The sequence below is a fragment of the Scomber scombrus genome, chromosome 15 (genome assembly GCF_963691925.1).
Source record: "Scomber scombrus chromosome 15, fScoSco1.1, whole genome shotgun sequence".
Taxonomy (NCBI): Eukaryota; Metazoa; Chordata; class Actinopteri; order Scombriformes; family Scombridae; genus Scomber; species Scomber scombrus.
The window spans coordinates 10,659,507-10,676,894 of record NC_084984.1 but is presented as its reverse complement, the minus strand read 5'-3'; the positions used below and the strand labels follow the sequence as shown (position 1 = coordinate 10,676,894).

The window sequence follows — 17,388 nt, the reverse complement described above, 5'->3', positions numbered from 1 at the left end:
TCTAAAACATTGACTAAAAATCTGTCGTTGAGTTATTCAGATAAGTCAGGAACAGGCCCCGGGATCTGCACCTGCAGCTGGACTGAAGCAGAGTGACGCACAGGTTGAAAGGGTATTCAGGGTCATGTGCATCAAGAGCTTTGCTTTGCATGACTGCAGCGACTTTGACGTCTGTGAGAGTTGAAAGACCAGTGATGTTGGGATCAGTGTTTGTTTGTGGCTGCTGGAGATTGTCAGCGTGGTGAAGCAGCAGATGGAGGATAATGAAAGGAGGACAGACTCTATGAGGCTCCCTAACAGGAGGAGCAGTCTATCGGCTACAGAGAGGACCTTGAGCTCACAGATGACAAAGAGCTTTTGTTGGCAGTGTTTATAGGTTGTGTTTAGTTTGTTGTCCTTGATATTTTGAGGATGCCTTCTCAACTGTCCCAATGGTGTTTACAACAAAGGCATCATGGGAGAACTAAAAAAGCAATCCTTTAAAGTTTTAGAGACTTTCAGGCACAGACACAGCAGCTGTCTGCACATTGTAAAATGAAACAGAGATAAGCTAATAGGCCACAGTACACTGTTAATGGGGTTGCATTTAAACAGAATTTTAAAAAATACTTAACGACCTTTTAAAAATAATATTAGTTTTATCGTAACCATTTTAGAGCCGGACATAAATCCACTTTTTTACAAATATATATTGCATACAGCCTACTGCATATTGTTGCTGTCAAGGGAAAACCATGTATCTCCATATTTGGTGATTTTTAATTTTTGGAATAAACTGAACAATTTAGTTACTTAATGGATTGAAGAACTTCCTATTTCTTAAAGATCCCCTCCAGACATGTTTTAAAATGTGTACAGCATAAAATGCTTTGAATAGTCATTTGTGTCTAATATGTTTTTTCCAAAAAAAAAAGTTAAATTATCTTGTTAAAATACTTCCTCTCCCTAATTAAAACTTCTAGGATCTATGCATATGCAAATATTTTTTCATTTCAAAAGTTTAACTGCTGGATACAAGATGTCTCCCACTTCACTGTAAAGTCCATTCTCAGTGTATTTGTACTGGAGGGTTCACGTTTCCACAGTGCACTTGGATTGGCTTCAAACTAAAGAAACTTTTCCTCTTTCAGAAGATGAATGTGAAAACAACCTTCCACTGTCAACTGTCTACTCTGTGCATACATCACTCTGCACAGTGAAGCTCAAACATCTAACTGAGGTTGGAATAAGCAAAATACATTTTTTAATGGAGGGGGATGGATTTAAAGATTAAAAAACAGATAAACTGTGTGAAAAAAATGTCTTGTCACGATGCTGAAAACAGTTTTGTTGGGTGAGAGAAAAGTTGCTGTTGTCAGAGATACATTATTTTTATGGGACAGTGACAATATGCTGATAACACAGCCATTATCTCTGTAATATAATTTTATTTATATCAATGCACCTGGATCTTCGAAGCATAGAAAATATTCACATAAACATATTTTCATCCTAAATTGAATCCAAAGTAAAAGTTTCACTGCTGTTTTAAATAATTTGTTCTCTCTATATCACTCCCTCTCTCTTTCTCTGGCTTTGTGTTTTCCACAGTCAGTTACCATACTCTCGGGGTGAGGCCAGGAACTGTAATTATTATTTATCAAACTAATCCAAAGGCTGCCAGCATATAGCCAATCAGATTGTGGTTTCACAGTGCCCACAGAGCCACCAAAAGAAGGAAAAAAGCGCCACTCGTTTCACTGGCACTCATTAATCTGCCTCCGTGTCTGCCTGGCTACAAAAAGTGAATTTTAAACAGAAACTTTAATGTACATTCAAATCAAGTCATCAATCATAGACCAATACAAGGTTGTAGGATAGGGGGACGTGCTTAATGGTGAGATCTAACTGTGGCCATTACCTGAAAACATTTTTATATTTTGCTATCTCAGTTTAAAGCATGATGGATGAACATGGTGGGCAGTCATTTGCTGGACCTGAGCACAGCTGGCATCTCCCTCTTTGATCCGAGCTGAGCCTAGGACATTGTCAAAGATCTTAAGTTCCTTTGATGGATGAGGGAACTTTTCCTGCTTTGTTTCTGGGCCAAATAAAGACTTTCTGTGTCTGTCCTCTTGTCTAGGAACAAGGCAGGAGGTCAGGAGAGAAACACTGCATGGCAACATAATAAATGGGCGAGAAGATAGACTGTGAAAGTAAAGAGGTTTCTGGCTTCTGCTATGCACCAGTAGGCACTAACAATGCATTACATCATTCTTAATGCTTGGTCCTCTTGTCTACAATCAGATAAGTCTTAGAGAGTGATTTACAAAAAAGTGTAGAGGATCAAAACCAGTTGTAGTTGAGTGAGCATGGAGCAGAATAGAATAAGACAGTTTAATTTTGATGCAGGTAAATAAAATTGTTTCCGGATATGAAGATTTTTAGAAGCTCTCTCCACCAGGGGGTGATGTTGTTCTTAAAGTGTAGGGCAAGGTTGCATTACAATACAGTTGTCAAATGATTCATGAACGAAAAAAAATCTATTTCCCATAAATGTCATTTGCTCATTTGACCCTCAGTGATTGATTTTGTGTCCCCTGGGTTGTTATTATTAATGAGTATGAATGTAAATGGCTAAACGCATCATTATGAGCCCTGTTTGTGAGAGTAGTGTGCCTCCTCTTATGTCATTTTTCAGTTTGCTCTTGGCGACATGATTGAAATCCAGCACTGAGTCGGTGCACTGCTGATGTCACTGATGCCAAAGCGTCTTAAAGGAAAAAATGTCACAAAAATAGATCAATCATTGGCTACAGGGCTCTTTCAATACAGAAGCAAACAAAAAAATCTGAAACACATTCTTGATCTAATTCATTAAACATTTTTACTGAGCTCTCACATATTTTCCAGGTATGTGATGCTGATAAAGTCATGCAGCAACCATGACCATCCCAATCTGCCTTGCCTCCACTGGAGTCCATTTCATTTGATGTTTTTAAGGCGCACATCAAAGCATATTCTCCAGCTTATCCAGCTCAAAAAAGATTAAAAACAGAGTGCTTTTTGATATTTTCTACATTTTGGCATTAACCTTAACCTGAAACCCCCCCCTAAAAACAGTATGAAGCTAATTTTACCATAGTAACTAGATTGAAATCATAACAAAATGTCTGTGACTGTCAAATGCAGTCCAGGTGTTTTTAGCTACAAGTGACAAAATGCTTGGCTGTAAAAAAACAAAGCATGATGTCAAGCGTAGAAACGTTGATCTTAATCTGCTAAACAATTTTTGTAAATATTTGATTAATAAAAAAAATTCTATGATCGGTGTGCACTCTTGTAATTAATTGATTTGCTGTTATTTACAGAAAAAGATTTTAAATACACTCCCGTGTTACATAGTTTAACACTATTTGAACATCTTGGTTTTATGGTAAATTCTAAAGGTCATCTAAAGGTAAATGGTGATTTACCATCCCTTTTTTCTGTCTCTCTCTTTTTTTAAATCAAAGTACAGATTATATAGGATGAAATTATTATTTAAGGTAATTTAACATAGATGTCTGTTGCCCTTCTCAGACTTTTGTCAACAATTGTATTAGTACTATTGAATCTTTTAACTTCACTCAGGCAGTATAATAGCTCCCACACTCTAAGGCTGTGGGCCCTTGACCTAGTTCTTTACAGTGGTCTCACTAAGGATATCTGTCTGTCAGTTTTATTTAATGTGGTTTTATCCCAACTACTAATTAATCAAAAATACACCCCGTCTGCTGCCATGTTTTTAATTCTGTCTGCTAGCAAGCTTCCTGAGCTTTTCCCTGAGCTTGCTGCTGCTTCTTTAACTGCTTTTGATCCATACTCTAACAGAGGAGATAGTCTCCTTTTTTAATCACACCTTTCAGACTGTCCTGGACTCTATCGCTCCCTACAAAGACAAAAAGTCAAATAGAACTAAACTAAACAAATCCACCCAGGAATTAAATAGAGACTGTAGGAGAAAGGAACAAAAAAAACACAGGTTTACATGTATTTTGTATCTTGAATTTTTGAATCTGTAAAGATGCGATTAAGAATTATTAAAAGGCATTTAAAGAAGTAAGAGCATCCTTCTTAATTTTAGCAAATCAATCTAACCCAAGAATTCAATCACCCACTCTCTGTGTTCATTAAAGTGATGCCTCACAAGAGATGTGTCATAATGTGTAACTATTTTAGGCCGATATCTAAACAAAAGTTTTAGAAAAAGTGGTTTCAAGTGGTTTTTATGTGTCATAATATGATAACACCTTTGAGAAGTTTTAGTCAGGTTTTAGAGATTTACATAGCACAGAAACTTCCCTCCTGAAGGTAACTAATGACCTCCTTTCAACAGCCAACAGAGAGGATTTTAATTATTTTAGACCTGAGTGCTAGATCATGACATTTTAATTGACTGTCTTAAATCCTGGGTTGGCATCAAGGACACTGCACTCAGTTGGTTTTATTCTTACCTTTTAGACAGAACCCACTCAGTCACCATAGGTAATTACTCATCTTCTGCAACTTACATTACCTGCAGAGTAATGCAAGTTTCAATTTTAAGTACAAGTTTATTTTCTATCTATATGCCAAGTCATCCAACATCACAATGTCTCTTTTCATTGCTACGCAGACGACACACAGATATTCCCGTGAGACCTAATGACCCAAAAAGCCTAGCTGCGGTTATAGATTGCCTCAGTGAACTCTTGAATGTCACAAAATTTGCTTCAACTCAAAATCAGAAGCTATATTGTTCAGTCCCCCAAATCCTCTCAGTCTTATTGAGATTGGCCATGGTCCAAATTGTCTGCTGATTTAAAGCCTGTTGTTAGGATTTTGGGAGTACAATTTGATTCAGATTTAACCTTTATACAACAATTCAAAAAAGTTGTCCTGCTTCCTTAGAATAAGAACATTTCCCAGAATTAAACCAATGCTCTCATACTCTGAAATGGAAAAAGTCATTCATGAGCTTGTTTTGTCTAGACTTGATTACTGTAACTCCCTCCTTTCTGGCATAATCTAAAAGTCAATCTTTCGCCTACAACTAATTCAAAATGCAGCAGCTCGGTTACTGGTTTTAACAGACAACACATCACCCCAATCCTGGCTTCTCTCCATTGGCTCCCTGTTTGATTAATTTGAATATTTTACTGATTACTTTTAAAGCACGTCTGGGTCCGGCTCAAAGCTACATAGCAGCTATGTTGACCCCATAAGAGCCAGTTTGTAGCCTTAGGCCCTCAGGTGGGCCCTTCTAGCCGTTCCAAAGTTAAGACGAAAAAGGTGACCATGACCCCTCGCCTTTGGAACGACTTTCCTGGAGAGATGAGGTTCACAGAATCAGTGACTTCTTTTATATGACTTCTTAAATCCCAGTTTTTTAGACTTGCTTTTATGTGATGTCATCTTTTTATTGCTTTTATTCTTTTTATTTGTATTTATTCATATTTACATCTTTTAATGTTTGTATTGTCTTTAATCTCTTTTACCATCTCTGCTCTATGTCTTCTCTCTGCTCTATTTCTGCTTCGTTTTAAATTCATCAACTTCACCTCAATTTTGTCTTGCTTTTATTTGGCTTTTTGTTGTTATGTTGACTTCTGAGTACTTTGCTTTTGCTTTGTCCATCAAAGCACTTTGTAAACGTATTTACAATTATTTAAAATTATTATTATTATTATCATTATTAGTAGTAGTAGTATTAGTAGTAGTAGTAAGTGTTACATTTTGCAAAGTACGCTCATTTGTGTTAGAGTTAGATGTTAAAATGTTTTGTCCTGAGCAATAGTCTACAACCCACTGTATGAAAATACTCACAATTCAGAGGAATCAGAGAAATCAAAATGACTCAAAACATTTAATTGAAATGTTATCAAAATAGTTGATGATTCATTTTCTGTCAATCACCTATTTGTTACAGCTCCAAATGGACACACATGAAAGTATCAATCTTCTTATCTGACTCTCAACAAAAACCTTGAACATTCCTTTAATGATCAACTTAGTTTACAAAGCGCTATTACGCACTATTATTCGATGAAGCAAATGAGAGAAAAAGTTTGCGGTATGCTGAGATGGCAAGTGATGCAGAACAAGAAGGCAGGTGAGCAAGCATTTGTCCAGTAGAGGTTGGCTGGCGGGGCTTTGTAACAACATCAGGCTTCTGAAGGAACTGGGAATCCGCAGCCGAGCTATCAAGCAAGCATCAGAGACCACAGAACACTGTAGCCAGTGGCTGTGGATGAAGAGGAAAGACCCCAGCTGGGCCCCAAGAGAAAAAGGAACGCACAAACAGGTCTGATCAGCCTGTGGTGGGCCTGCCTCAGCAGAGAGTGTATTGTAAATAAAAGGCACGATTGATGATGTGTCCCAATTAACATCTGCTGGTGGCTGACATATCAACAACAGGTTAGTGCTGAGAACCTTCTACAGATATAAAGAATTATAACATCATGTTGTATGTTTTCAAATGCAGACTTAGAGAAGCAAACACAACCAAAATAAAACACAAAAAACACCACAACCTTCCCACATCTTTTATTCCTAAGGGCTTTTACAGCATAAATTGTAGATGCAGTGAACAAGAATTAAATAGGCAAATGGATAACAATGTTGTCATTGCATACTCACAACCACTTTTATATTGAAAGGAGTAGGGGTGACACTATACCAAAGCTTTTTATATGAAGCTTATTTAACAATAACATTGAGTATCTCTCCATGACATGTCACTTTTGTTAAATGTTTATTTAATTTGTTCTGCAACACAGAGCTCCATGAGAGGGACCTTTCAAATGCCTGTGCCCAGGGGGGCATTGTCTCATAATCCACCCATGAATCTAACAAATAAATGACGTGTACTTCACTACAGCACAGTTACTGTTGTATTCATGCAGAATTTGGAGAGGAATTTGGAACACTTGTTCCCAGCCTCAAGCAAGCAATCCTTAATCTCCTACAACCAAACAAAACAATGTTTAAGTTTGCTATGGAGTAGTTACACTACCGAGTAAAGCCTTACTTTTTAGCGTACAATGCAACAGGACATGTGATTTGTGTCCAGATGTAACATAAAATACACATGTAACTCCAAATCTACTACAGCACTGTTTTCCTGTCAATCCATTGTTCTCACGCCAGGGGAAACTATGCAGCCTACACCTGAACATGTGTGCTACAGGCCTCTGCATAAGAACACAAGAACCTGCTTTTGTCTCCAAATTCGGTAACGAGTGAGATATCTTCTTCTCTCACTCTGACTGCTCGTTGCACGCAGCTCTCTGCTCTCCCCTTCAGTTAACCATTTTGATTTAGTTATGTTGCTTTAGTTTTGTTATACTTAGCTTTTATGCATGCACAACACCCACATACATATCCACCACTCATGCGCATTACACAACTGATTATATGGAAATACAAATAGAGCACATAAATATTTAGTTTCTTTGTTTATGTTGATTTAATAAACTATCTTTTTTTAAACTTTAACATGATATGTCTCTCTTTTGTTGTGGTCAGTCGAGCGAGGTCATAACAAATGGGGGCTTGTCCATTCGGGTTAGTCTGTTAAAAAGTTTTGTGCCTCAGGGAGCAGTTGGGTGTATGGTGTGTTTGCGCAGCAGATGAGGTGATTTGGTCCAGGTGCATGCTGGCTTTTGGGCTGTGTGTTTTGTGGCCTGGGCAGTTTTGGTGTTTGGTTTTGCTTTGATTTAGCTCTGTTTTAGCTCTGGTTTTTGGGAGACACACCATGTGTTTTTCTGCAGGAAATGTTTGGTTCTGAACTAATATTGGATTGTCGTGTGCCTTGCAGAAGGTTGGTTTTTATTGTTCTGATATGCTTTTATGCAGGGTTTTCCCCCCTGAGTGGTGTTTGCCCTTTGGGTTGCATCCATTTGTTTTTGTTTTTGTTTGTTTGTGGTTTTGTGGTTAGTGTCAACTGTTTTCAGACAGCTTTCTTGGGGGCACATATGCATGATTTTGTGGGGTTGCCTGCTTGCAGGTTGCTTTACAAGTCCACTAGTTTTCAGTGCATAAATACTGCATCAAAGTAAAGCACTGGTCTCTGTGTAAGCTGTGCTTGGCCTTTTTGGACTGCGCCAACAGTCACCAGCCAGTGAAGCATACGTTAAGGAGCATAGATAGAGAGAGAAAGATAAGACTGTTTGTCGACTGTGTAAAAGGCAGCTGTCTTCCAGTGGAGGCGGAGGCACAGAGGAGCGGAGCAGCACCAAATGTACAGCCTTGTTTGACTGCATATTATTCACACTTAGCCTGGCATGCGCAAGGGAGGGTAGTGCATATTCGAATGAATTCGAATGAATTGTGGGTCATTTCAAATTCATTCAAACTTGATTTTGCACTTAAAGTTTGTGGATACCCTAACATGCTGCACATGCTATGGGCCCAATACATCCATGGGAAACGAGTCATTTTACGGGGGTTGTGATGCTTAAAAAAATGAAACTGCTGATTTACAGACGTCTCTTTTACAATGTAAGTCTATGGGAAACGTCTTTTTGGGCCCCAATAGCATCACGTGACGTTGTAATTACAAGGCTTGGCCACTATGTCAGATTGGCTTCAAAGTTTAGCACTTTTCCTGAGGGCTTGGTATCTACAACCAAGTCCATATGCCATTGATTCAACCCTGTTCAGATAACCATGACTTGGATGACTGAGAATCTTCACAGACATGGCTGTTGAGGCACTTAATAAAGTATTGTGCTGCCAAAGGAGTGGAAATGTGTGCACATTATTATCAGAGAATATAATGCTATGTAATATCAACTTGCAAAACAATGATGTAGTATTAAAGTAACCTAATCTGCATGATATGCTCAGGGCTGTAGCTGATACTGAGGACACTGAGTTCATGTCCTCAGTATTTTTCTTGGACTTACCAATTGTTGACTGATTTATGTGTTTTGACAGTTATTCATCAAGTAGACACTCAAATGGACCAATAACCCTCTGCAAAAACCTGCAGAGCATCTCTTCTTTATTAACATTTATAACTCTGGACTTGGTACCTCTTTAAAAAGTATGAAACCCACAAGCATTTATTAATTAAATACCAACTGCCTTACTGGGTGCCTTATTCGAAAGATGTACCTCTCTATATCTTTAAATAAAATGACCTCCTTGCTTAACTCCTATTTTGTAATAGCTCCAAATAGATGATGTAACATCTCCAGCAGTCAGCTGGAAGAACATTTGAGGTATGTATAGCTTAGACTTCAGTGATGCTTTGGGGTTTGTGTAGTTTATTTTCAAATGTCTGTTACAAAAATGTATTACAGTGTAAGCCTCTGTTTCTTATATAAGCATCTAAATCGACCACATTTTTCAATCAGAAGTGAGGGTTTATTGGGTCAACTGGAACTCACGTGTGTTTGTTTTGTGTCCACTTTAGAAAATAAATGGGATAAAGGACATTTTTCAGGGCACACACAGCCACTGCTGCTCGTTGTTGGTGTGGCTCTTTACCTGCTGAGCTCACAGCTTGTTTTGTTTACCTCTTCCCTCCGAACACGTGGGGAGGGGGGAGGGGGGAGGTGATGCTGGGAGGGAGGGGTGGGGAGTCGGATTAGCGCTGCGTCGGTGCCCGGTGTCCTTATTTAGACTACAACAAACACAAGAGTGATTGAGGGGGAAAAGCGTACAGGGCTGCGACTCATTTCCACCTGCTTGTCCTCCTCGGTCAGTGTCAGCATCTCTCCGATCTCCAGCCCCAGCCCCCCGGCGTTCAAGCATGTCTGTGTCCGGCTCGCAGACACCAGAGGACGGACTCTACGGTGAGTGATGGTGGTACATGGACCAGGCCGTTGTTGTTTTGCAGTGTCATGACATGTATTTGTTTATGTGCCTTTACAGCAGGATGTTTTTGCTCATATGAAGCTATGAGACAGCTACAATAGATCATGACTAAAGCTGCAGCCTACTGTATATGTGCATAGATTGATCTAAATTCTGTTTTTAAGCTTGTGCAAATACCCATCACCTATGTAAACAAAAAAACAATGAACCCCATTCATGCGCTCAGTGTGTTTCCAGGGCTGATGTGCAGATATCCACAGCTGCTCATCTGTGGAGACACATGATACTAACTGCATTGTCAGACTTAAAGCAGGTGTGAGAGGATGCCACAGAGAAACAAAACAAGCACTGCCAGTTTAATGGATTCCCTGACTCACCTGTTTGTATCACTGTAAACCAATTAAGCTGTGGAGATTTCCTGAAGCTTATAGCTCCAGTGTGATGTATGCACATTGCTTGAGCACATAGGATGCTGGGTAAAACGTGGAGACAGTGTTACGGGGAGCAGGACATTGCATTCATTCATAAGAGCAAAAAGGAATCTGTTGTGCTGCACTTCATTGAGTCATTTAGCATCCAGCTCTTGTCCACATTACATAAAGCTGTTTTGGCAGTGTGGTACAGATGAACGTGTACAGGATTGCAGCATAGAAACTGATTTAGTACTGCAGAATGGCGACGGATAAATAAGTCAGTCAGTTGTTATGTCACAACTCCCCTCTGTAAAAAAAATAACTAGGGCAATGGCACAGTTTCCCCGCTCTGCCCTCCCTCCATCCAGCACTTTGCCCACTCATGTCTCTACCCCCTGCTGCTGTTTGTGTGATTACACAGTGTCATAAACCCGCAAAAAGGAAGATTAAAGAGCTCAGATGAGAGGGAAGGATACTTTGGTAGGCAGATGAGGTGCTGATATTTTGTAAATGCTGCTTGTGTCAGAGACAACATGACAAGAGATGCAAAAACAAGGGAGGAAGGGAGAGGGTGAATGGCTAATCTCTAACAGAAATAAGACCTTACGTAAGCAAGCATGCTGTCAGCCCGAGTTAGCCCTGCCCTACTGTTTGGCTGTGGGTGTGTGCACGCCATACACGCCAGCGTGCATGTGTTTGTGTGTGTGTGCATGTGTAAATCTCTTCCTGCTCATGTACCCAGTGAACCACTGTGTCCATTCATTCATCCGCGTGTTTGTTTTCAGAATCCATTAATAGCTCTCGTTCTTTGTTTTTCCGCCCTCCTGTATGTTTAGGGGTTGAAAAAAATATCAAGGACACCTGTCCATATAATGTACTACAGTACACCACCACATGCTACGACCTCAATAATAAACATAAAGTAGGATTATCACCTTTCTGACAATGTCAACAAAAACTGAAGATGTATAAGCCTCGTGAGAGTAGAATGGATGGCAGAGCCGCCCTCCTGTATGTTTAGGGGTTGAAAAAAATATCAAGGACACCTGTCCATATAAGGTACTACAGTACACCACCACATGCTACGACCTCAATAATAAACATAAAGTAGGATTATCACCTTTCTGACAATGTCAACAAAAACTGAAGATGTATAAGCCTCGTGAGAGTAGAATGGATGGCAGAGCTGTTGTATTGGATTGCATTAGCTTGCACAGGTGTTCCTAATAAAGTTCTCAGTGAGTGTAAATGAGCTTGTTGTTCATCCTGCATTCAACGTCGCTCACGTCATCTTGTGTCATGTCAGGACATCCCATGGTGCTGCTTATAAGTCACGATACGTCACCACACAACAACACATGCCTGTGCCCTCAATGCCAAAGCAACAACATTGTCTGTATTCGGGCTCTGTGATATATGAAACCAGCATCACTATATTAAAATCTTTCTGGCAAAAACAATCATCATTCTGAGGCTCAGAAATGGAATACAATGAGTTACTTGGAGATAATAAAGTTTGTCAGTAATTGCTTGAAAAAAAACAAGGAAATAATTGAAACGAGTTGGCATGATTTTTAAAAAAACAACAATAATTTGAACAATATAATATACACTGAAACAAACCAAAATAGACCCAATTAATGTAATGCACCTAATGCAAAAAAAATCAGGCATTTTCAGCCATTAATAAATATATTTATCTGGTATTGATATTTATTATGTTATGAAGAATGAAGATGCCCACCCACTTGTAACCAGCCCAACACCAACAAATGTTCATGTGTTGCCTACATGCAGTCAGGGCTGCCATTTGTACAATCCATCTTTTGACTTTTAACTTTACTTTTCTAGTTTGTTTTTAAGGGTCTGTGTGTTTTGAGAGAGAGTCAAATTCTTTGGTAATCCATTGAGGAAACTTGTGAGAAGAAATATTCATTAGTTTGGAGCCAAACAGATTTCCTGATAATTATAAAGAGTTTGGTTTGGGGCACATGGGTTTTTCTTCTCAAGTTGCTTTTTTATTTATTTTTTTGTGGTCTGATTTTTATTTTTGTATTAAAGCAAATTAAAAAACAAATACAAATAGCATTATTTCTGAAAAAGCTCAGATATAATCAATTAAAGGACAGAAAATCAATTAATTCTCTAATAATGCTACTAACTTATTTGGGTAGTTTTTAGATTAAAAAATATATATGATATAATTTAAATTAAATTAAATTATCATTTAGCCTCAAACCTCATCAAAATGTAGAAATGGTAACAGAATTCAAAAAAATGATTTTGTTTAATTTGAACAAAGTAACCTATTCAAATTAACTTGCCATTTTAAAAATATGTGTAAAAGAGAAATATATTTAAAAATTACATACAAATATAAATTACAATATCTGTAGATACTTAACATCAAAATGAGTCCCCGGGGCATCAACAATAAATTAAAATAGGCATTTTTGTATGAGAACTTAAATGCATTTCCGCCTTAAATCATAATGAAATCATTCAAACACCTTGTATCTTCTGTGCAAATATCCCCACAGTATGATTTAACTGAAGGGCAGTAATATTGAAAAACTGCTCAGTCAAATAAAATGACTTTTGTGTGGCATGTCAATGTAAATATGTTTACTTTTCCTCATCATGACTCCTCTCTGTCTCACTACAGGGTATAATTCATGAAGCCTTACCATTGTCTTGCCTTCTATGCTTCCTGCTCAGGCATCATTACAAACTCTGCTGCTTGTATTGTTTCGTCATCAGGCTCCTGGGTCGAGCTGGAGGAGCTGATTGCAGCCGTGAGCCGCAGGGAGAGTCTGACGGGGCCGCAGGACAGCATTTCCTCCGCCCTGCAGGGGGAGCTGGAGAGAATCCTTCTGGAGGCACAGCTCGAGTGTGAAAGGAGTAAAGACAGGTAATGATGACAATTGTTTGTGTATTCTTTGTTTTCTGTTCTGAGGTATTGGGGTTTGAGCTATACAGTGAGGTGTAAAAAAAAAAAATCATTTGCACAGTAATGAGTTTCGTTCTGTGCTCAGTGGAACTTTGGTTGTTTTTCACAATGTGCTTTCTCTGCTTTGTTGTTCATTTCAACAGAAGTGTAGTGTTGTGCAGGCTGTCCATATTTTTAGACTGATGGTACATTTTAATTGCCTGTTTGTCGTCCACAGTCCCCCACAGGTGTTGACTCCACAGTCCACTGGTTCTCCAAGACCTTCCAGTGAGCAGGACAGTGACTGTGTTACCATACAGGTTCGCATTTACTGGAATTACATACAAAAGTTGAATGTCTATCAGATGATTTCTACAATGGTTGTATTTGAATATATGCAAAACAGATGCATGTGAAAAAAATCAAGTCAGACATTTAATTTTGTTGTTAAATGATCTATGATTAAGTCCAACTATCAACAAATCACATGTAACGTACTTACACTGCAGTAAATTTTACATTGTTTTACCATTAACCAAAACACAGAGGGACTATTATACTAATGTTTTAATTTTCAGCCAGTCACTCACTTCCATTCATTTTAGTATAGTTTAAAAATCCACAGGGAGAAACATGAGACTTGCTCATCGATTCATCTCTCTCCCTCCTTCTCATCCAAGAAAAAGTCAAAGTTGTTTTCACTTTTTGAGCAACTTCTTCTTGCTAAATCGGGTGCTGTTTGACATTTCCTCTAAATATTTACATGACTCCAGATGTTTATGAATATCAAGTTAACACTTTACTCTCTCTATACTGATTTTTTTCTCATCTGCTTTACCTCATATTATTTTATTGCTATGACACATCATCTGACCTTTTCGTCTTGCTGTGAACAGGAGGAAAGTGATCGGCGGGTGGACACTGACTGGGTGTGGGATTGGTCCAGTAGACCTGAAAATATGCCACCAAAGTAAGAGCAGCTCCTTTGAAACAATGTATTTTATGTAACTTCATTGTGTTAACTGCAATACTTTATAATGTATAGTATAAAGGCCTATATATATCACATCCATAGATTTTTAGAGGTATATAGTTATAGATATTTATACGTTTCAAATAATTACATCTTAGTAAATTTGCTTTCTGTGAGAGTTTCAATCAAAGCCACTCTCATGTTGTCTTTTCAACATGGAGCTGGAGCCAGGTGGTGATTAGCTTAGCTTAACATAAAAGACTGAAAGCAGAGAGAAACAGCTAGCCTAGCTCTGCACAAAGTCCAAAAGACCACCTACCAGTGCCCGTAAATTATCAAGCTTTATCTTGTTTGTTTAATCTGTAAACAAACAGAAATGTAAAATCAACACATTGTTTTGTGACGTTACAATTGGCCAACAACAACCAGATGCAGTGAGTTTTGGTCGTCTCCCAGCAAGGTTGCTTGAAAACCAGCACAGCTATAGTGTTGTTTGTGAAGAAATCTAAATATATATTCAACTAAAGAAACATTTTTATGTCAATAATGTAAAAATGATGCTAACAAAGTTAAAAATGTATGGATTATACCTTTGAATATTGAGACTTATGTGAGTCACCCTATTTTTTATTTACACTGCAACACTTTTTTATACCTTTTTAATCTGCTGCAATACAATAAGTCTATTTGACAGGTAGTAGGTCTTCATGGTCTCGGACTACCTTTCTTGCATTCTCGGTCTTCTCTCTTGGGTTCTCATTATCTCTGTTTATTTTTTCTTTCCCCCCTCTCCATCTTCCCTCACTCTGTGTCTCTCATCTCTGGCTCCTCGTCCTCTTGTCTCTCTCTCTCCTGCCTCTGCAGAGAGTTTGTGTTTCAGCACCCGAAGCAGCAGGGCTCCCTCAGTGTTAGGAAGACAGAGGTGATGAAGAGGGGCATCTTCTCCTCCGATGTTCTCCTCATTCTTGTTCCCTCACTGCTGGCTTCACACCTGCTCACACTTGGAGTCGGGTGAGACACATACACACATACTAACACATGCATAGACTCACCTTTTGTCATTTTAGATTAAGTAGCCCTGTGCCCTTAGTTACTCCTGACAAGATTTCAGCTCTTGGACATGCAGTTAATGATGATAACAGTGGCTACCAATTGAAATTCTTGGTAATCTTTAAATAATGGGTCTTCAGTTTCACACAGCAGTAAACAAAAGCAGACGGCTATTTCTTTTGGCAGATTATAGCGTTAAGTGTCAAGCTAACGTTTATTCAAGCCAAGGGTTTTTGGCTGACTTTTTAATATTTCAAGCTGACTAGTTTTAAAAAAGAAAGTGTTGTATCGGCTATAGCTGCTTGTTACAGGGAAAAGTCAGTGTCCTCACCAGTTGGTGATCCATAAGACATGAAAGGAATAGCATTGATCTTGTATTGGAATATAGAGCTAATTAGTACTAGTATGTAAAACTTTTAACTGATATTTTTTCAATCTTGGGTCACTTAATGGCTGGGGTTGTTGGAGTGTAAACTTTCCCATATCCAATATATATAATATAATATATATATATGTTACACAGGTAGAAAATACTACACAGTGCATTTTGCTAGTGTAGAGGACTATTTTTAACATCACCTGTAACCCCACAAACTAATATAGTCAGTTAATGATGTGCTCCTTGGCCTAAGAAGTAACGCTCAGTTGCTACTGCATGCCTGCAGCGTACATTAGAGCAAATAAACACAATTTCTTACACGTTTGCACTTGTGTTGTTCGGAAGGCTTCCCTCCCTCTTAATATGCAGAGTATTGCTCCTACACTGCTTCTACATTTTGAGAAATCCAAAGCTTGACAGACCTGCTTTGCCCACTTACGGTTGTTAAATCATAATTGCAATTATGATGACAATCAGTATTTGGTGAATAGCCAATTAACAATTTGTCTCTGTTTTCTCTTTCTAGGATCTACATAGGAAAGCGATTAGCTGCTTCCACAACCAGCACGCTGTGATGTCGTTTTATAGTCCATTGCCCCTGTTGCTAACAGTCTGGCCAGTAAGGTCACACCCTCTCTAAATTGCCTCCCTCCTTCTTCGTCATGGGGCAACCATAGCACCCTGCCTGTCTGTAGGCTATCTGTCTCTCTGTTCATCTGTACGTCTGTCTACCCAACAGCACTTTGCCACTCTGTCCTTCTGTCAGCCTCTCTATCAGTCTGTGCATGTTGTAGGGCTCTGGGAAGCGGATGGATGCCGACCAATGAGTCAGACTGAGGTCACTTTTACTCTCCCAGAGAGTAACACTGATCTCAACCAGCTAAAGCATAATCAGAGAGATTGCCCAAGAGAAAGGAGAGAATGAGAGTTTTACCTGGCTAGAACAATAAATTCCATTGATAGGAGATGAAAACCGTTAGTTGGGAACAGTGTGCTCAGATGAAATGAGAAAGATAATATGTGGTAGCCTTTCGCCCCAAACTTTGCAAAAGCAAAATGTCTGTCATTTGTCAAAAGTAACAATCCTCTGTGAGACTGTGCTTCTTAAAGTGGTTCTTGGGGTTTTTCTGCTCTGACGGTGTATAAATGTAGAGTTTTAGTTGGCTGAGTGAATGTAGGAGTTGCTCTGGTTGTGCTTGTCCCATAAACCAATTAAATATTTGACCTTCGACAAAGACAATCATGATCCGATTAAACTTCACTCCTCAAAACCTTAATGTGCCTCTTGGGTCTTTTATTCTTTCTCTTCCGCACTCATTCTAGCAGTGTTTGTTGGACACATGTTGATCTCATTTTGTAAATGCAGAGAAAGTGAAGCATTTTCAGCCAGCAATGCACAAAGATTTGCTGAAGTAAGCAGTCATGTATACAGTTTCAATATATATTTTTAGTCTTGTGCTACTTTACAATGGAGATTATTTGTTGGCAAATCATTGAAAACTAGAAGGAAAAACTGTTACAACCTACTGTGTTGTTAACAACCTGCAAATGAACCACAGCATCTGTTTAAAATTTATCCGTGTTTCCATAAGAGATGAATCACTCCTAATCACTTTGTTGATTTACCCTGATAAGCCCTCTGGTGTGTATTTCACTGGTGTTTTTTTAACTGTCTCCATCATTGATGACTCTGGCTGTTGTCTAACCGTACCCAGACATGTTATGGCATCAGAGCAGCCTGTCTCTCTCCATCTGCCTTTGTCATTCTTACCTCACATATAAGTCTTCCTTTTGTCTTTTTTTTAACAAGCTGCTGCTT

General features: G+C 38.7%; 1 protein-coding gene across 1 annotated transcript; it reads left to right on the top strand.

Moving 5' to 3' along the window:
• Positions 1-9,592: 9,592 nt before the first annotated feature.
• zgc:73226 (uncharacterized protein LOC402792 homolog) lies at positions 9,593-16,846 on the top strand. Its single transcript, XM_062434573.1, has 6 exons — positions 9,593-9,803; positions 12,999-13,149; positions 13,406-13,487; positions 14,064-14,137; positions 15,005-15,151; positions 16,096-16,846. The coding sequence occupies exons 1-6, from the start codon at positions 9,761-9,763 to the stop codon at positions 16,142-16,144; spliced, it is 546 nt and encodes a 181-aa protein (XP_062290557.1). The 5' UTR covers positions 9,593-9,760; the 3' UTR covers positions 16,145-16,846.
• Positions 16,847-17,388: the final 542 nt, after the last annotated feature.